The 21,856-nt window shown below is 38.3% G+C and overlaps 1 protein-coding gene across 3 annotated transcripts in view; it reads left to right on the top strand.

Moving 5' to 3' along the window:
- MRPS28 (mitochondrial ribosomal protein S28) overlaps positions 1–21,856 on the top strand; it is a 102,346-nt gene that overhangs the window by 3,517 nt on the left and 76,973 nt on the right. For 2 of the 3 annotated variants that reach the window (XM_060127455.1, XM_060127457.1), the window contains exons 2-3: positions 12,861–13,025; positions 13,141–13,322. In XM_060127455.1, the coding sequence (XP_059983438.1) occupies positions 12,861–13,025; positions 13,141–13,322 (347 nt within the window). The remainder of the gene's footprint in view (positions 1–12,860; positions 13,026–13,140; positions 13,323–21,856) is intronic. The other variant, XM_060127456.1, reaches the window with a different exon arrangement.

The raw sequence follows: 21,856 nt of genomic DNA, 5'->3' as shown, positions 1-21,856 counted from the left end.
GTTACCAGTTAAAGGAATCTCAAGTTTAAATGACCTGAAAGGCCATTTACTCATCCATGCTCACTTATCCATTATCTTTTCCTTGATTCATTAGCTTTAAGATTGGTTTATGCATGTATCTCTTTAAGTGTTTTTTTGTTTGTTTATTTTTTTTTTAGGATGGGACCAAGTCCTTTTCATTTTTGTAACCAACATAACACATACTTATGAATACAGGACCTGGTAAATGTTTGCTAAATACATTTTTAAAGTCAAATACCTTTTTTCCTTTTTTTTTTTTTTTTTTTACTATTTTAAAAACTTTAACCCTTTTATGTCACTTAGACAATAGAGATTTGTAGAACCTGTTAAGCCGATGGGGAGCTATGGTATAGTGAAAGATCCACCTTATAGCCACAGGGTGGCAATAGTTGAGCAAAGAATTGGTTTTCTGCTTTATGAATATTACTGTTTCTTAACAGTAGAGGGGGGCATATTACTTTTCAGCACATTGAAAAAATGGTTTGCAAGAGTTTTTGAGGCTACACAGAATGTTTTTTTTTTAAGATGGAGAATAACATTTTATTTTAGCTTATTTATGTAGAATACTGATGTTATACTTTATAGTTTCATTTTAGCAATGTATTAGGTAGAGTTTATGTAAATATTTTTAAATGTTATTTTTTACTTTTTCATGAATATTTCTTATCGGCACTTTTTATTTCAAAATGCTGGAATATTCCAGAAGATAGAATATTTAAATCAGCTGTTTTGTCCTTTCAGAATACTGGGAAAATCCAAAAAATAGCTTACTTGAAGGATTTGTTTCAATTCTCTTATTTTTAGTATAAGTTTTAAGTCTTCTAAATTCATAAAATAGCAGTATTATACAGCTTTATTTAACCCTTTGTTTTCTCACTAGTTTTATATTGACAGCTTAAAAAATTACACAAATGTTTTAAAAACTAATATGTAAAGGAATGATGAAAAATATTTCTGGTTTTAACCATGGTGCTCCCTGGTTTTTACATTAGAGAATTTTAGGAGAGGTATCTCCAACTAATAAATAAAACCTTCTGAAATGTCTAGTTTCACAGTAGAGTCTAACATTTTCAAAGCAGGTTTAGAGGAAATGACCAGCTAATATAAAAACAATGAAAGAGTGTATTGAGGTAGATATAAATCTCTAGGGAAAATAAGTTTTTTAATCAACAGCTATAATATACCTATAAATAATACTATACATTTCCTGCAAAGAAAAGATGAATATATTCTGTATGTATTTTGTTTTGTGGGTGGTCATATGCTCTGATCATACGCAATCAGACTCTTAGGACTTCTCAAGTCAGCATTAGCTTTCACTAGTTGAATATCTTTCTTAACTCTTATTTTTGCTCAGGCATCTCACTCCCTTCTTTTAATGTGTTTGGATTTTGCTTTGTTTTTTCTGTTAAAGGTTATATTAAGATTTTCTCTTTTGATTAATTGTTCTAATGTGATTACAACTCTTAAGTTTGTTTTTATCTATAGGTATTAAATAACATAGGAAATAAAGGAAACTATCACATTTGAGTGGAGCCTGGTTTGTAGGGATTTGGGCCTGCACCTGGTAAAATGCCTAGTTGGTCAGTAGTCTGGGACATGTGAGATACCTCCCCTACCCCTAAGACAGAAGCAATCCCTGCTGTCATGGCAGCTTTGTTCTTGAACCCACTGGGGAGGTGAGCAGGAGTGGCTGGGGAAAGAGGTTGACTGACCTCCACATGACTAGTTATCTTATCCCTTGATTATTAAGATTCTTTTCTGCAGAAGAAATGATTCACATTTATTTTCTCACTCTGTCCATTTTATCTTCCTATCTCTTTCCCAGACCTTCTTGTTATCTATTTCCCAGTCATGTTCCTGCTAAATCCCTGACCATCCAGCAAAATCATTAAGTCACTTCACACGAATCAATATAGATCCCACCTTAGGCCATCTCTCTTTCCAGGCAAAATGATCATTCAAGTATATGCTCAAAGTCCTTTACTGCTGTCGTTCAAAGGTACTCTAGCTCTGCACTACACTTCACCTAGGGAGGTCTGTCAGAATCTCATTCTACGTGTATATACTGCCACTGCCACATCTGCTGGGTTGTAAAACTCAAGTAGTAGAAGAGCTTACCTGATAGCCTAGACCTTTTACAGAGCCTTGTATTGTTCTGGGCACCACTCAAAACTGGCAACTTTTGGGGTTACTTGGTAAAAGAGTTGAAGAAGCATGTCCAAATGAGGTATTTGTTGCCTACAAAATTCAAAGAGACCCACTAGGCATTGAGCTTCTTTCTTAGTGGTAAGAAAGGGTAAGTTGACGTAGCCCAGACCATTGGCTCCCTAGGAAATTCACTAAGGCCCAGTATTTTTGTGGGATTTATTTCCCACCCACTGGCATATATGTGTCTTACCATGTGTCAGGAGGAGTTGCAGCTTTCTGCTTCCAGGTCTAATCAGCATATGAAATGGAGCAGCATGCTGTCCAGTGGAATGGAGTGGCAATCAAAGTCTTTGTAGACTAGATTGTGGCATAGAGCTAGAGAATTAATGTAACCTGGAGGTATATAGTCTTTACTAGCAGGTCTAGAAAAAGAAAGCATTTGTTAGATAATTATTGCATACCAGGTGCTGGAGGATATTTGATTTGCTCCAGCCATGAAATGACATCTGGAATAGCTGAAATCGGAGTTACCACTTGATTAAGTTTATGATAATAAATTGTCATTTTCTAAGACCTGTCTGTTTTCTGCAGGGCCTCATAGGCAAGTTGAATGGGCATGTGGTAGGAATCACCACCGTGCATCTTCCCGGTCCTTGATAGTGGCACTAATTGCTGCAATGCCTCTAGGAATGTGGTATTGCGTTTGATTTACTTGTTTGGTAGGTAGGGGAAGTTCTACTACCTACCAAACAAATTCATCTTTTACTTGGCCTTCTGTACCTTAATAGCCTTCACTCCACAGATCAAGGAACCAGTGTAGGGATCCTGTCGGTTGCTGAGTATACCTATTCCAGTTGTGCATTCTGGAACTAGGGAGAGAACTATAGAGCAGGTTAATGGGATAGAGCTGAGCTAAAACTCCATTTATCACGTGATCTCCGTAAGCCCCTGTTCTGACTGGCATTGAGTTGGTTCTTGAAGAGTTAGCATCAGTTCAGATAATCCCTGAAAGGTCTGATGATTTTTCCTTCCTCAGTGAACATTCTGGTAAATAGCCACAGCTCCTTTGGGGAAAGCTAGAAGGAAGATGGGTGATATAAATGTTTGCTTTTGTAGCGGGATCTTTCCTCAAGGGGACACAACCTTCATTCAGAAGGCTTGGTGTCTGAGAATTGCTTCAACTTTGGGAATTGGTTGAGGGGCCTTGATATTCATATGTGGTATTCAAGTCAGACTTCTGTTCTCTAGAACTAGAGTTTTCCCATCTATTTTATTTCTAAGGACACCATGACCAACCAGCCAACACCAAAGAGCTCTACAGGTCAGATTAGTTGGATTGCTGTTAGGCTCTGCTGCATCATGATAACGGTGCCCACCATGTTGTTGGCTAGTAAGTGCTGGCTTGACTCCTGCCACATTATCTACGTTGAATTCAGGGAGCTCTTGTTGGCAGCAGTTCTCACTGTCAGTCCTGGCCTACAGAGAATCACTGCCACACATCTTTCAGGAATGTTGGTGCTCCCTTCACACAGGTACTTCTCTTAGCCTTGGTGAAGTGAGTATCTTATAGATTCTCTTGGGGGCCATAGTAAGGAGTGGTGAACAGATCATAAACAGTAAATTCACTCCAGCATTCCATTCACTTCAAGCCTTTGGATACCTTTCTTTGTGGTATACTGAGGAAGTTCCGGTATTTCAGCTTCATCTAGTATAGCCTATAACTCTCAGCCATTTAAGCTAATGTATTGTATCTGAATCTCTGCTTAGTGAGCCTATATTGGTAAATTTGGCTCAAGGCAACACTGTCTTCCTCTCACCCTGATCCAGTATCCTTAGGATCCATTCCCACATATATCTTCAATTTCTGTGGATATAAATTAGCAAAATCATGCAAATCATTCTGGTTATCCAGTCTCCTCTTGTAACTATATTTCTCCCTATCCGGCATAATTATTCTCCTGCTACTATGATATACCTCTATTATAAAGGTTTCTAAACTTTTTTGATAATGCCCCTTCGTTAAGAAATTTTTGAACACATCTTCCAATATTTACTTTATTTATTTCATTTATTTATTTTTGGCTTTGTTGGGTCTTCGTTGTGTGCAGGCTTAGTCTAGTTGCAGCGAGCAGGGGCTTCTCTTCGTTGCAGTACGCGGGCTTCTCATTGCGGTGGCTTCTCTTGTTGTGGAGCACAGGCTCTAGGCACGCGGGCTTCAGTAGTTGTGGCATGCGGGCTTCAGTAGTTATGGCTCGCGGGCTCTAGAGCGCAGGCTCAGTAGCTGTGGCGCACGGGCTTAGTTGCTCCACGGCATGTGGGATCTTCCTGGACCAGGGCTCGAACCCGTGTCCCCTGCATTGGCAGGTGGATTCTTAACCACTGTGCCACCAGGGAAGCCCCAGTATTTACTTTAAAAAGATTTATGTACTACAGTACTATTTATTATACACATTTTAAAGCATTCACAAAAAACAACAGTTTAAAGGGTGAAGTAAAAAAACCATCACTAGAAGTTCCAGAAGTTTCTTCTTTTGTTTTCTGGGTTATCATGCAGATAACTGTTCTTTCACATTTACTTGCCTTCTTTCCTTCAGCCTGCTCTCTAGGTTTGTATTCCTTGGTCCCAAGTCTCCTAAATCTTTCTGTGCACAGTCTCCCTTTAAGCTTCTCACAAGTGTTTCTTGCTTTCTTCCTCGATTTCGCTTGATAACACTACTTCTCAGATGGGTCTGAGAAGAAAAGGAGTCATTTTGGTTCTTGCTTCTCTACCATTTCAGACCACTGTTGTGTTAGAAATATTTAAGGAAAGATTCCTTGATAGAAATCTTCTCAATTCTTTGAGTTTTTTTTCTTCAGCATTTGACTCACAGCTTTTCTCTTTTCCCCTTCTTACTTGCCATCTTCATGGACTTCAGCATGTACATCGATGACTTTACTAACACTTGGGCAACAGAGATGCACATTGTATTCTAAGTATCATATTCTTAGACCTTCATTTCTACTTTCTTTTACTTGCAGATATACCATAATTTGTATGTATACAAATTCATTATCACTTGGAACGCTATCTTCAAGTTCTCAAACTCCTGAGCCCTCTTGGACCACAGTTTTACCCTCTTCACCTTCTCCATTTCCTGAATCCCACCTTTATCTACCAGTCTATCAACTTTTTTTCTGGGTCTACCTTTCTTCATACTCAGTCTGGAACTACTTGGCAGCCGTTCTATCTTAGGATCTCACTCTCTTAATCTTTTGTCTTGCCTTCCATCCTAGATCTTCCTAAATGCAACTGACATTGCTCCTATACCTGGCCTGCCGTGTGCTCCTGGGTCTGCTGAGTGCAGGGTTTTTCAGTCTTGGCACTGGTGACATTTCGGACCAGATAATTCTTTGCTGTGGGGGCTGCCCTGTACATTGTAAGGTGTTTAACAGCATCCCCGGCCCCTACCCCTTGCATTCCAGTAACATCCCCAGTCATGGGAATCAAACATGTCTTCAGGCATTGACAAATGTCCCCGGGGAAGAAGGGGGATTTGGGGGGTGGGGAGAGGGAGGGCAGGCAAAATTGTTCTGTTTGAAAACTACTAGGGTTATCCATAAAACTTGATGGTGACTGGGTCTATAAGAAATTGATTAATTTTTTGTTTAAAGCTATATTTTAGGAGGTGTTTGCCCTGTCAGAGGCACAGTTTGAGAGCTTTACGTATAGTCATGTGTTTATTTAATCCTCACAACAACCCTGTAAAATAGGTATAATTATTAACCCCATTTTATAGGTGAGTAAACAGCAGCACAGAGAGTCTAAGTGCATTGCCTCAACCACAGAGCTGGTAAGTGGTACCGCCAGGACGTGAACCATGTGGTTTGACTTCAGAGCCTTCAGGAGCCCGCCCTCCTACTCCAGGCCTTGCTAATTGCTGGTACCTTGCCAAAGACCTGTCATTTCGATTCTTTTCTTTCCTGATGGGCTAAGTTACCTATTGCTGCATAACCAACCCTCCTAACTTATTTCTCTAGACAATTTATTCAATTATTATTATGTTTTTTAGAGAAGAGAAAAAAAGTTTATTGTATTTATTTTGCCAGGGCAATAAATGCCTTATTATTAGGTATTGTGCACCTGGCCTTTCTGCCAGGTGTTCTGTGCTTGACAGAAAATTGCCTTCCCTGCCTGTATTCTTTTAATTATTCCCTTTGTTTCAGCCTCTCTTCTCATTCCAGCTTTCTATAATTCCTGGCCTGATGGAGTCCAGCACCTTTATGGGATTCTTCAGAATAGATTGACTTATTTTCATACTGCATGTGTTTTTAGCTGCAGTTTCCTTCATTCTGCTTCACTAGTTACCACCCTTCTACATGTTTTCAGTCCACTAAATAGTTGTTGAAATCTCATATACTTTTTGTCTCCATTTTCTTCTCTTTGATACTGAGGGTTTGTAATTTTCTCGTTCATTTTACCATCTGAATGGAATTTCAGGAGGGGAAAAGAGAAATGTAAGTACTCATTCTGCCATCTTGAACCACTAATCCATTAATTTTACTAAAAGAGCATTGTTACGAGCATAACATTTACTGGTTAGGGTTGAGGAAACTGAAGTTGTTGCAGCACAGTTAATAGAAGGGAGTCTTTTTTTTTTGTAATACATAAACATTTATTTCATTCTGATATCTTTTTTAAACATCTTTATTGGAGTATAATTGCTTTACGATGGTGTGTTAGTTTCTGCTTTACAACGAAGTGAATCAGCTATACATACACATATATCTCCATATCTCCTCCCTCTTGCATCTCCCTCCCACCCTCCCTATCCCACCCTTCTAGGTGGTCACAAAGCACCGAGCTGATCTCCCTGTGCTATGCGGCTGCTTCCCACTAGCTATCTGTTTTACATTTGGTAGTGTAAATATGTCCATGCCACTCTCTTACTTCATTCCCGCTTATCTTTCTCCCTCCCCATGTCCTCAAGTTCATTCTCTACGTCTGCGTCTTTATTCCTGTCCTGCCCCTAGGTTCTTCAGAACCTTTTTTTTTTCAGATTCCATATGTATATATTAGCATATGGTATTTGTTTTTCTCTTTCTGACTTACTTCACTCTGTATGACAGACTCTAGGTCCATCCACCTCACTACAAATAACTCGATTTCGTTTCTTTTTATGGCTGAGTAATATTCCATTGTATATATGTGCCACATCTTCATTATCCATTCATCTGTCGATGGACACTTAGGTTGCTTCCATGTCCTGGCTATTGTAAATAGAGCTGCAGTGAACATTGTGGTACATGACTTTTTGAATTATGGTTTTCTCAGGATATATGCCCTGTAGTGGGATTGCTGGATCATATGGTAATTCTATTTTTAGTTTTTTAAGGAACCTCCATACTGTTCTCCATAGTGACCGTATCAATTTACATTCCCACCAACAGTGCAAGAGGGTTCCCTTTTCTCCACACCCTCTCCAGCATTTATTGTTTGTAGATTTTTTGATGATGGCCATTCTGACTGGTGTGAGGTGATACCTCATTGTAGTTTTTTTATATATAAATTTATTTTATTTTTATTTTTGCCTGCGTTGGGTCTTTGTTGCTGTGGGTGGGCTTTTTCTAGCTGCGGAGAGATGGGGCTACTCTTTGTTGTGGTGCGTGGTCTTCTCATTGTGGTGGCTTCTCTTGCTGCGGAGCACAGGCTCAGTAGTTGCGGCACACGGATTTAGTTGATCCGCGGCATGTGGGATCTTCCTGGACCAGGGCTCAAACCAGTGTCTCCTGCATTGTCAGGCAGCTTCTTAACCACTGTGCCACCAGGGAAAGCCCCTCATTGTAGTTTTGATTTGCATTTCTCTAATGATTAGTGATGTTGAGCATCCTTTCATGTGTTTGTTGGCAATCTGTATATAGAAGGGAGTCATTTTTAAGTTACTTGTCAGAGAAGACACATGATGAAATGTTTTTCTTGCTAACTAATATGAAGTAAAGTACATAGAGCATTTCATTATTTTTGTTATTGTTTATGTTTAAAAAGGGACTGGGTAGGATTTGTCTTCCCTTTTCAATAGTTTATTACTTTAAAAAAACATTTTTATATTTTAGAATATTTAGGAATTCCTACTACTCAACTTGGTAGGTATCCAGTCTTTTCATTTACAAATGAGAAGGCAGACCTAGAGAGGTTAAAAGACTTATTACTCAAGATTTTTTAGTTATTTAGTTGCTGAGTTGACCATAGAACCCAGATTTCCTAAATATTTCTGTTATTCTACTGTACTATGTCCTTACTTTTAAGTTTTATAATAGTGTTTCTCTCTACTTTCCACCTTTTGAGGCAGTTGTATTTAAATCGCTGTTCAGCCTATCATGTGGCTGTGAGAAGCAGGTATGGTGATCGTCTGTGAAATGAGGTGGCCGGACTCGCTGATATCTTGTGTTTCCTTTAGTGCTAGTAGCCTCTGATTCCAAGCTATGTATTAAATGTCTTCATATGCATTATGTTTTTTTTAAGTTTATTTCTTTTTTTAAATTAATTAATTAATTAACTTATTTTCGGCTGTGTTGGGTCTTCGTTGCTGTGTGTGTGGGCTTTCTCTAGTTGCGGCCAGCGGGGCTACTCTTCGTTGTGGTGCACGGGCTTCTCATTGCGGTGGCTTCTCTTGTTGTGGAGCTCGGGCTCTAGGCGCGCGGTCTTCAGTAGTTGTGGCTCATGGGCTCTAGAGCGCAGGCTCAGTAGTTGTGGCACATGGGCTTAGTTGCTCCATGGCATGTGGGATCTTCCCGGACCAGGGCTTGGACTCGTGTCCCCTGCATTGGCAGGTGGATTCTTAACCACTGTGCCACCAAGGAAGTCCCTGCATGATAGTTTTATACATACATACATACATATGTACATAGGCTTTATATATTAAAATATTTTAAGTACTACATATTCTTTGTGTTCTAGATTTTCTAATATAAATAATATAAAAAGGGCTTCTCTGGTGGTGCAGTGGTTGAGAGTCCGCCTGCTGATGCAGGGGACACGGGTTCATGCCCCAATCTGGAAAGATCCCACATTCCGCGGAGCTTCTAGGCCCGTGAGCCATGGCCGCTGAGCCTGTGCGTCCAGAGCCTGTGCTCTGCAACAGGAGAGGCCACAACAGTGAGAGGCCCGTGTACTGCAAAAAATAAATAAATAAATAATAATAATGTAAAGAAAAAAGTTCTATATGTAAATTTTTACAGTTAGCATTTGATATATTTCTTTTGAGGAATTTGTATCTATATAATATTACTGTAAACATATTTGTAAATTTATGTAAGTATGTATATGAATATGTGCACCATGGGAGTTCCCTGGTGGTCTAGTGGTTAGGATTTGGTGCTTTCACTGCTGTGGCCTGGGTTCAATACCTGGTTGGGGAACTGAGATCCCACAAATCGTGTGGTGTGGCCAAAAAAAAAAAAAAAAAGTGCACTATTATTTTTAACTACCTACCAGATAGACAGTGTTCCCTAAAATTTTATGGGTATCAGAAACCTAATAAGTGTGAAACTAACTTACTCTCTTACTTCTGCTGCACTGCTCTCCCACCTCGTCAGTGGCTCCCCTTTTCCCTTGCTTTCTACAGCCAATTGGGTATCAAGTCTTTGCTGTACTGTTTGGTAAATAGCTCTGTATCCCTTCTTCCCTATGGCCACTGCTTCAGTGTAGGCCCTTTATCATCTCTGCCCTAGTTACTGGAGGAGCTTCTCAACAGTTTGCCCCCTTTCCATTCCCCCCCCTTCTCTGGTCCATTTTGCATACTGCTGCCAAAGTTTTTTTTAAAACAAAGAACAAGTACTGTCACCCCGTTAATGAGGAACTTCTTTTGATTTCCCACTGCTTATAGGATAATGTCTAACCCACTTAGCCTTTGGTATAGGACTCTTTACAACCTGAATGAGGGTAGCAATTGTTTTCAGCAATTTTTGGACCCTAATGTCTTCTCATGTTCGTTTAACTGTTCCATATATTTTCATATCAAGGCTAGAACGGAGTCTGGGGTACATGACAGGCACTCGGTATTCAACACATATTTGATGAACGAATGAATGAAAGTGGAACTATTCCCTATATCTGTAATTCATTTACCTTCCCCTGTTCTATCTGGGCAGTGCTATTCAACTTTCAGGCTTCAAAGGGAAAAAACAGTACAGCAGAGTAACAGGAATACTTTGGAAATCTGAGATTTATGACCAATTCTTAAAGGAAGCAGTCCACCTTAAGGCACCTGCTTTACCTATGACAACTTTATGAATGAACTTTGTAGCAACATTTTCCATAAGCAGGATTAGACACTGAGATCTGTGATACACCCAGAAGGTGACAGTGTGCCTGGAGTCTTTGCAGTCTGCAGCAGCATGAGAGGAGCCTACAGTGTTGGTTGTCATCATGGATTGTGTTACATTTATTAGTTTTAGAAGCCATTTGACAAGTAAATGAGGAATTCAGAGATGATTCTAGACCATGTTTTTTTGAAGGAGGGCTTTGTCTAATTATTTGTTATAGTTTCCAAAAAGTATAGCAAGCATACAATTTAAAAGCAAATTCAGGTATTGATCAAGGTGTCTTATACTTGTGGTAAAATCATTTCACTCACTGAAAACACATTGACTTCCATTGTAAAATATAACAAAGTGAAGGCAAAAATAATGGAGCAATAGCATTCTGTTTTACTTGATTTTAAAATCTCCTTTAAAATAATTATTCATAATTTTATAAAGTTTATAATGTAAATATTTCACAACACATTTACTAAAAATCTCAAGAGATCATATTAAATAGTCAAGAACACTCTATTTTCTAAAACCTAGAGGGAAATACCATTTACTATCATACTAATCTCAGCCCTTCACAGTTGTAAAGGAGATTGTTGTTTTAGGAAGAGGCCCTAGTGATGGCTGAATTATCTTCAATAAGTATTCAAGTATTAGATCTACTATTGTATCTTCCTCTCATCTGCTGTTTTAATGACACCATGGCTTTAATTGAAAGTCTACCTGCCCCCCGTCCCCCCCCCAAAAAAACCAGATGAAGAAGAAGAAGAATAGATATCAACCACAGAAGTGGAGTAATGGGAAAGCAGGTTATAGGGAAAAATGAGAAGGACCTTCCCAGGTTGTAAGCAGAATGAGACCCCCCAAGCTGATAACCTGTCTGGTCTTGCCTGGAACAGTGCTCTTCCCAGCTGCTCTGGATGGTATAGTGGTTCCCAGCAGAGGGTTATAGTATCTGCACTTGTCTCTGACAGCGTACTTCATATTACTCTCTTTGCATCAAGAGGACAATTCATAGCTGTTTCTGTGTTGAGCCTATAAGATGTGTTTCACGCTTGGCTCTCTGCAAAAGAACTGTTTTCAAGGTGCTTGTTTAAGGAATTAAATATTTTACTGTGTAGAATCATAAAACTAGTATTATGGCTCAAAGTGTAATATTCCTGGCTACCTTTTCAGCTTTATTTGGCATCTAGGTCTACTGACTTGTCTTTGGTTTAGATCAACTCTTATGTGCTAAGGATTCCTTCCCATTGGGTTTCAACCCACTGAAACAAATCTATCACCATATCCTCCCTCCAGCATCTAAGGGACTTGGTATCTGTCATATGATTTGACTTTCTTTTTCTTGAAGCAGAGGTCATAAACTTTTGGTTCATAGGTCAAAATGTGCTCTGATTTATAAAGTGAAAGACTTTTTTTCAATGTATAAACACTTAAAATTGGAAATTTTACATTAATATATGGATTTCTGGCTTTTCTTGGAAAATCAAAAGATGTGGCAACACTGGACTTGAACTGCAACTGCAGCTAGAGCTGAGTAGTGGCTATATTTTTAGTTTGGCATGTATTCTTCTGCTTAGTAAGCTCCTGGCTGGGCATTTGATTATTTTCTAATCCTTGGAGTATCCCATGCATTAACATTGTCATAAATATGGTTTTGTAGTTTTTAAAGTAAGTGTATTATCAAACTCTTAGTAATTCTCCCTTAAATAACAAATGTAAAATTCATTCCAGATACAGGATATACATAGGCAGATCAGATTGTTAATATTCTTCTGTGATGAGCTCTCACAAACAGAAACTCAGCTTCCCTTAGTTTGAACTGAAGTGCGCACACACCACACCACACACAAATTAAAGATGAGTAGAAGGCACAAATCTGTATTCGTGGATTTCTGAAAAAGCATGTGTTTGGAAAAAATTTTGGTAAGTTAAAAAAAAAAAGTAATCGGCTTGCATTATATGTTCAGCCCTACCTCAAGTAAATTCAGTACGTCAGACGACTCCTAGAAAGTGAGTAGCACAAAACAATTAAAGCTGTCTTTGCTTTAAAATTTTACTTTAGGAAAAAGAAGAAAATTATAATGTTAAAATACAACATTAAAATGATAAAGTCAAGTTATTTGAAAATATTACATAACAAGAGCTCGTGTTCAGACTGCTAATTAAAGGACCCTTAATCATTTTTATCTTAATACTCACTTAAATTTGTATTAAAGCATAGTTACTTTCATTAAACCAGTATTCGAAGGCATTTTGCTTTTTGCAGATGGTCAGTACTAGGAATGAAGCCAATTGCCTTCTTGGATGCCCTCCTCGCACACTCGCCTCCCTACCCCCTCCTTGCCCCAGGCCTGAAGCTTTGTCTAAGGGGGCTCCTTATCCCGCTCACATTCCAGATTCCACCCTGGGCCACCACATCTGCGCCATCCCCCACCAAGCACAGATGCCTGCTTTTCCCTGGCTCCTCTTCAAGAAGGAAAGGAAGGAAAAGGAAGTTGAAGAGCGTCCCAGGCTTTTTAAAGCAAAATTCCATTTCAGTATTTTTATTATTGCTACAAAACGTAAATATACAGCAAATTGACTTTTAAAAATTTCCCCTATAAGACATTACTGTACCTACCATATTATACCTTAGCATTGAACTGTATGCATATAAATATCTCTTTTCATATTTAGGGCTCTCCAAAAGATGTGGAATCCTTCGCGTCTATGCTGAGACATTCTCCTCTTACACAGATGGGACCTGCCAAGGATAAACTAGTCATTGGACGAATCTTTCATATTGTGGAGAATGATCTTTATATAGATTTTGGTGGCAAGTTTCCTTGTGTATGTAAAAGACCGGAAGTGGATGGAGAGTAAGTAGAATCATTTCTAAGTGCTTTAAGCATGTGCATAAAAGTTGAAATACCTCAAAAGTATTACTGGACTTTAATTGGTGATTTTTTGAAAAGACAGAAAATATGTTTATTTCTCTTCATCATGCTAGTTAGTCAAGTTAGGCCAAGTTCATATCATGTCATATTAGTCAAGTTAGGCCAGATCCATGTCTTCTCAAAGCAGTGAGAGCAGTTTTGGGGAAGATTTGAATGTCCATCCTGATAATAAACCATTTCATGCCATAAAGTTAAAACCAGCTTGGGAATAATATATGCTGCTCAGGCCATTTTACGTGTAACGTTTTTGCCTCTTTTTTTTTTTTTACATCTTTATTGGAGTATTTGCCTCTTCTTTTCCACAGTCTCCATCTGCTTCTCAGAGAAACCTCTGCTTTCTGTTTCTTCATGTTCCTTTCTCTTACTTTAGCAAATTCTGATGCTTTATCATTTTCTTTTCTTACTCTTTTGCATCTGCTCTCCGGATTATAATTTTTCCTGAACAGAATTCATTCTGTTTATAGTCTGTGTAGATAAAGATAATTGTGAATATAAATATGCCTTACGAAAACCACTAAGGTGGGAGACCTGGGAGTAGAATATAAAGAGTGAAAAGAGGTAGAACTAAGACTCTGAGATTGGAAAACAATAGTCATCAAGATAGAAATGAATTTTTTCCACCAATTTTTAATGTACACATTTTTTTTAGATTTTAATATTTCTGACGCCAGGATGCATCTTATAGTTGATGCAATTTAATTGGCAATTTAAAAATTCTTAATAATACATAAATTATGGTGACTCAGAATCAATGGCATCTTAGATAAGATGAATTACAGTGATGAAGAAGTTTGTGATGTTTAAGAATGAGTCAGACCATAGATATGAGTAAGGAAAGAGTCTACTCTAGTTCTAAGGGAGCAGTTACAAGAATGGGTTGCCTCTTTCCCAAGAGCTCTGGATACCTAAAGGTCTTCTTGATAACTGGGCTCACCCAGTTAGGAGACAGGAGCCCCTTCTACCTGAATCTGAATAGGACCTGACAAACTCAACTGAATACACATGTTCTCCGATCAGTGATATGTGAGTAGATACTTAACAGCCAGCTCTCCAATAAATAAAAGGCCTTGATTTGCCGATTTCTGTGGTATGAAATAGTTCCACCATGGCCAATGTTAAGTTACCTGTGTGATGTCATTGAATGTGGAGTTGGAAATATGAGTGCACAGTCAGCTTTCACAAGCTGGTGCAGTCTGGCTCCAGCACACCTCTACTGCAGGTAGTCAGAAGCTAAACAGTGTCTTAGCAAGGTGAACGATGCAAACCAGGTGATACCTGGAAGAGAAAATGGGTTCTGTGCTACGTGGCATGAGAGGTAATGGCTAGGTCTTGACTTACCCTGGTATATCAAATAACATACAAACTTAGTCAAAAATAGTAAAACCTAAAGAAATTTCTAAGTAAGACGTGTCTGTCCATCTAGATTTTAATACTGCAACCTATATCTATTGTGTAATGGGGTATTGAAGGGATTAAATTAGATAATGTATGTAAAGATTTAGAACAGTGATTGGTATATAGTAAACAGATGCTACTATTATTATTCTTTAAATCCTGATGATTTAGGGTTTTTGTGACCTAATGATGACATTCCCTCAAGAATTTCTATTGAGGGATTTTGCACCAGGCAAGTTGTGAAGATATGTAGTCCTAAAATTGTCCTTCAAGAGAGGCAACCTAAACTCTCTCATATTGTCAGCAGGAGCTGTAGCAGGTCATTTTTCATTAATAGAAAATATATCAGTAATTTGAAAATGAAGTACTGCTTTGTTTTATATAAAGAAATCCTCTCCTCTCTTCCCTACAATTGATAAGCTTTACATCATGCTACCATGGGTGCCACCCAGTTGCAGCGGCCATCCTTATTCTTACAAGCTGACCTAACATGCAGCCAGAACATCTGGTATTAGCTTTATAAAAAGATGTATTTTACATATAACTCTGCTGAATTATGGGTATTTCACCTGCTCAGTCAAATTTATTATAAATTGCAAATGCCAGTGATATACATGTTTCTTTATATTTGTGGATGGAATTTTGTTTGATATTTCTTTCATGGATATTTATTTCTTTGTGGATATTCTTTTATCTAAAGTTTTTCCCCCATTTTATGATATATTCTTGAGCATAAAATTTCAGAATGCTTTAGGTGTCTAGAATTTCTGATTTGATTCTTATGCCTTATTAACTAGGTCACAGAATTTTAAATATCAGTATTTTTGACTAGATATTTCTCTAACTAGTTCTATAATATGATTTGAATTTATTTTATGTGTAGTATAGCTCTCAATGGTTAAATATTGGAATCTGTTGTAACATTAAATTAATTTTAATTAATTAAATTTCAGTTTAATGAATTGAAAAATTAAATTAACTGTTCATTGAAAACTATGTACATACCACATAAGCACACATCCTATTAACAGAAATTACTATATGGTTGAAACCCCCATCTCCACATGTACTCTCCTCCCAGTGAAGCAGTCTATTTAACAGAAGTGTTTGAGGGGGGAGAGCGGTGGCTCATAATAATTTTGCAAAATAAATTCTCTAGTCTAGGGGGCAGTCACTGTATTAGAGTCTTTTTTTTTCCTTAGGAGAATTAAATGCCTGTATCTCTTTGTTCTGTAGTTATCTGCCATAGTTACCTTTACTGCTTCCATCTACCTGCCCAGTATCCAATCACTCTCACCAGGAATTCCCACTTAAACTTCCAAAGCACTCACAAAATCAATATATTCATGATTGAGGATCATGAAAAGGGAGGAGCCATACTGGTGTAGGAGTTGATTTGTTCGTTCGTTTGTTCATTCATTCATTCATTTATTCAACAAACGCTTACTGGACCTCTTCAATTTGGCAGGCACTGTTGTAAATAAGGGCTGATAAAGAAGACAGACTAGCTCTCTGCTCTCATGAAGTTGGGGGAACTTAGTCTATTGGGGGAATGAGGAACAGATAGTAAACTAGTGCACAAATCAATTTTAGAAATTCATAATTAAGTAAGAAGTGGTAATATGGTGACAGGATGTCTGGCGAGTAGAAGATAACAGTAGTCAGAGAAGGCCTTTGACCTCTACTTCTATTGCTAAAAGTCTAAAATGCCACCAGATTGCTTCTTTTAAAAAAGGTGATAGGGCTTCCCTGGTGGCACAGTGGTTGAGAGTCCGCCTGCCGATGCAGGGGACACGGGTTCGTGCCCCGGTCCGGGAAGATCCCACATGCCGCGGAGCGGCTGGGCCCGTGCGCCATGGCCGCTGAGCCTGCGCGTCCGGAGCCTGTGCTCCGCAGCGGGAGAGGCCACAGCAGTGAGAGGCCCGCGTACCACAAAATAAAATAAAAAAAAAATAAAATAAAAAAGGTGATAAACAACTGATAAGAATCCTAAATTGTTTTGGTTAACTGAATATTCTAATTAGCTAAGTTACAGCCTTTTAATAAGTTCTGTAACTTTTTTGTTTTAATTTTTTTTTTTTTTTTTTTTTTTTGCGGTACGTGGGCCTCTCACTGTTGTGCACTTTCCCGTTGTGGAGCACAGGCTCCGGACGCGCAGGCTCAGCGGCCATGGCGCACGGGCCCAGCCGCTCCGCGGCATGTGGGATCTTCCCGGACCGGGGCACGAACCCGTGTCCCCTGCATCGGCAGGCGGACTCTCAACCACTGTGCCACCAGGGAAGCCCTGTTTTAATATTTTTGATTATTGTTTAAAAGAACCAAGTTTTCAGTCTTTGACCCAAGAAGCTATAGAGTTATGCAGAAGGGCTTCAGAGATTGCCCTGGGAGTAGAGAGGGGAGTTAGGCCCTATTTCAGAGCAGCTCTGCATTCATAGTTTTATATGTTACAGTTCTGGGAGTGTTTTGTTTAAGGTGTTGTGGGGGAGTGGTGGTGAGTATTTGTATCACAAAAAAAAGTTTGAAAAACACTTCTAAAAGAAAAATTAAGTCTAGAAAGATGTTATATTAATAGTAACAGAATATAAACTATAGTATTTAAGCATGAAAGGTAGTATTGTGATCTACTTTGAGTGAGTTGCAAAATAGAAATATTATAATTACATGCAGAAATTTTGGAGGTGTGGATGGGACCTAACTCTTACACTACCAACCTCAAAAGTTTTAACCATTATATGTTTTTAAATATCAATTTATGACTTGGAATCAGAAGTCAAATTATGACAAACCATAGTGACGCTGGTATTAATTTCTTTGGCAGTTTTCATTGAATTAACTGACTTGCTAAATTAATCAAGATTCTCTTTTATAAAACCCATTGACTCATACCAGCACTTAGACAATTAGGAATTAGTAGTCCTCTACTATAACTGGGCACTTTTGCTTCTTTCAGTTGAGGTATGTGTTTAGCAAAAGCTAGTTGTGTTTATTCCAAAACCCATTTATATTATCACTAGGTAATTTATTTGATTATTGCATAAATTAATAAAATATGAGCATAGAAAGGGTTTTTGTTCTTATACAAGCTGATTTTAATGTTTTAGAAAGGCTCCATAAAGGAGAGTTGTTTTAAATGAAATTGCTATTGAATTAGTTTGAGCAAGTAAACCATAAAGATGCGGGGCGGGGGGCGGGAATCATAAAAATCTGGAAGGAATTGCTTTCCAAATGTCTTTTCTGTCCCTGCATTACTTTAAAGTGACTGACTCTGGCAATTGCAGACATTGCAGTCTAGGTATTGTTTATTTAAGGAGATCAGTGCAGAGCTCCAGCGAGTGAGCCTCTACTTAGCAAGAAAACCTGGCTCTGTGTCAGAATATTTGCATTAGTTGCTAAGTTAATATCTTTAGAGTATATGTGTATACTTTTTTAATGAGTCCTCACTTTGACCTACTTTTCCATGAACCAACCTATGAGTCAGAGGGCTTCTACTGTGACTTAAAAATATAAAGCACTTTTCCCTTTAGACGTTTTTGTGTGTGTGTGTTATTAATACAGCACACAATTTCACAAAATTTGTCCTAGTGTGGATTAAGATCATTTCCTTTCTATGTCTGATAATCCCAATAGCCAATTTTTAAAAAACTTATGTTGGCACTTTATGTACATCGTCAGATTTATTCTGCACAAGAAGCATAGAAAGTAGAAGATATTTTCCCCATTTTCCAAATGAAGAAAATGAGTCTCTGAGCATAAATAAGGTGGTGCAGCCATACAATTATAGTTCACAAGGCAGGTATTCAATCCTAGGGCTGTGTGTATCCATCACCCAGGAATGTTCTTTCACTGTACTGTGCTACTGTCTAAATCCTACAACATACAGCTACTAAAGTGTCATAAAAACGTCCTAAAGTAGCCTCACGTATGAACCAGGTTTATACCAGGAACCCTGAAAACAGTATGGTGGTGAAGCTCTAATAGAGGTCTGTTAAAGACTGAGAGGTAGCCTGTTCTAATATCCTGGGTTATGGTGTCCATGTATAGTATATTTGAATAGTATTACCACCAATAAGCTAATGACCAGAGGGCCCAGGCTTTGTTTCATAATGGCTGTGAATCATAATTGTGGTGAGACCTGTAGTCACAGGAACTGGTTAACGTCTGACGATGATTAGTAGCTTAGAGTCAGAATGCCTCTTGTTATTTGGGAATGACATATTTCAAAAAAGTTTATTTTATGAATAGTAGAAAGTTGACTCTTTATGCATATAACACTTAATTTTTAATTGATTCGTTTTATAAAATGTGTCATTTATTTTCTTGAACCTTGTTAGACCTAAAGTTGTTTAACCTGTTTTTTGTCTTTGTTTTGATGACTCAAGGTCATAATTATAAACATTAAATCCTGTATTGTATCTCAACTCAAATATATAGAATTATTGTTTCTCAGCTACATAACCCTCCAGTTCTGTAGTTTTTGTGTTTCACCTTTGCGCGTCATCTTTCTTTTTCTACTGTTTTATCTGTGTCTGCATTTTTAGCTTTCTTAGACTTCCTAATTTTCCTCTCATATCTGATGCCTGAGAAATTGGTCACCAAAATTGTGCTTAAAAATAAGAACAACTAGAGTTTGAGTAAGGACCTCACAGCCTCTTATGTAAGTAAAGTGTATGTACTTTAGTACATGAACTTCAACATATATTTTGACCGCTCCTAAACTCCTCTGCTTAATTCTCATTGGGTTCTGTGGAGACTTGGTGTCACCAGATAACTAACTTCCTGATAAGTGAAGTGTAACCAGGTCAGGGTCTTGCCTGTGTTGACTGCCTGTTCACTGATGCCCTTGATAAGAGTTGTCACGTATCAGAAAAGTGTTTGCTGAACCAATCAAGGTGCTGAGTGTCTTGGATAAGAGCAGTTGTCGTGGTTGAGACTTTAACACCACCAGTAGGAATGGTAGCGAAAATAAGATAGGATTATTGGATCTCAAATACTACTTGAGATGGTGCCAATTCTTAACAGCGAATTTGTAAGTGAATGAGTAAATCTTTTAAGAATATTGTTACGTGCAAAGTATTGCTTTACGGCATTGATTAGTTTGGTTGGCTTGGAATGTACCTGTCGTACATTTTACCCATCTCAAGAACTAAGCTGCTGATTTTATTAATCTTTTTTTTTTTTTTTTTTTTTGCGGTACACGGGCCTCTCACCGTTGTGGCGTCTCCCGTCGCGGAGCACAGGCTCTGGATGCGCAGGCTCAGCGGCCATGGCTCACGGGCCCAGCCGCTACGCGGCATGTGGGATCCTCCCGAACTGGGGTACGAACCCGTGTCCCCTGCATCAGCAGGCGGACTCCCAACCACTGCGCCACCAGGGAAGCCCCTATTAATCTTACTTTTAAGTAAACTGGGCCATGGTACGATTTTTCACTGAGTCAGCAAACACTTAATGAGCAGCTCTTGTGTGCCACCTCTGCGTTTTATGCTAGAGATGTACAGATGAAAGACAATCCCTGCTTTCAGGGAGTTAGTGATTCAGTCAGGGGATAGAGAAGTAAACCGATATACATAGTACCGTATGAGTTCTATTTCCAGTGTCCTATAGGAACGGAGAAGAGGGCATTGATGATGGAGTCAGCTTGTGTCAGAGACGGTTTCCCAAAGGAGCTGAGTTCAACAGTTGAACTGAGTTGTAAAGGATGGGTAGGAGATACAAAGTGCAGAAAATGGGAGGGAGCTGTACTTGACAGAGTTTTCAGTGAGAGAGAGCCCGGCTTTTCCGGGAACTCAAGTGGCTTAGTTGGCTTAAGTTTAAGAGGAGTGAAGGGGAAGAGTAGGGAGATGGGCAGGAGCCAGATCTTCAAGGGATTTATATACCATTCTAGAACACTGGGCCTTTATTCTGAAAGTGGTAAAGACACATTAAAGTATTGGAACAGGTAACATGGACCACACTTGTGTTTCAGTGAGACCATTCTGGCTGTGGTATGGTGTGGAGTACGTATTAGAAGAATGAAACCGGAGTTAGGGAGGCCAGTAAGGAAGCTTCTGGAAAGAAATGATAAGAATGTGAATTAAGTCTAGGGGTCAGGAAAGGAGACTTTTATTAATAATTTAGGAGATAGAAGAAACAGGTCTTGGTAACTGAGTAATGGTGGCTTGTGAGTCAGAGGGAAGAGTTTCTGATGGTGTTGGATTTCAGACATGAATGACTAGTAGATAGTAAATTGAGTTGTATTGGGGAGGTGGAGAAGGGAAATGTATTATATTGATACTTTTGCCTGCTTCAAAAATAAAAATTTAAATGCCCAGATTTAGATTAGTTTGATTCTCCTTTTCCCACTCCTAGTTATAATACTTCTGATTAGTATCAGTTAAGGAACATTCCTCTTTTTCACTGAAATATAAAATCCCTGTGGTTAAACCATGCATATCTTTTTGGTTAAAGAGTCTTATTCTCTAAATCTTTTTATTTCATTATGTTATATTTTAATTTTGATTTTTTTTAAGAATTGTATACCTTTCTATAAAATCCTAAAGTTCAGTTTTACAAAGTCCATTGATTTCTTAATGTTTCATGAAGATTGCCTCTCTTAAAGCATTATTTCTACACCCAACATCTCTCTCAACACACATGATTAACAGCTCTGAAAATCGAAGCGTTTCAAAACAAGCATGATTGGCAGTTCTAAGGTAACTAGCACATGCACTGAATATTATTTGTACTTTTGTTTGACACTAAGGTGGAATACACAAGCTAATTTCCCAGTCTTTGTTTCTATTTCAGGTTGTGTGATGTATAGGGTCACATAAAGAGTTGGATAGATACTAAATGTTTCAAAAACTAAAGTTTTCAAGGTGTATTGGTAGGGGGAAAAAGAAAATAAGAATTTGAATTAAGTAGTTCTTTTTATTCCAGAGGACATGATTTACAATTAAAAATATGCATGTTTTTAAATAGATTGGTGATTGAAAATCATTAGGTTTTCCTTAACAGATCTCTGATTATTTTTTTAGGATAAAGGAGCATCTGCTCTATTTAATTTTTTAATAAGAAATCTTAAG

The sequence above is a fragment of the Lagenorhynchus albirostris genome, chromosome 17 (genome assembly GCF_949774975.1).
Source record: "Lagenorhynchus albirostris chromosome 17, mLagAlb1.1, whole genome shotgun sequence".
NCBI classification, from domain to species: Eukaryota; Metazoa; Chordata; class Mammalia; order Artiodactyla; family Delphinidae; genus Lagenorhynchus; species Lagenorhynchus albirostris.
Note: the sequence above shows the minus strand (reverse complement) of the source record. Positions and strands in the feature narration are given on the sequence as shown.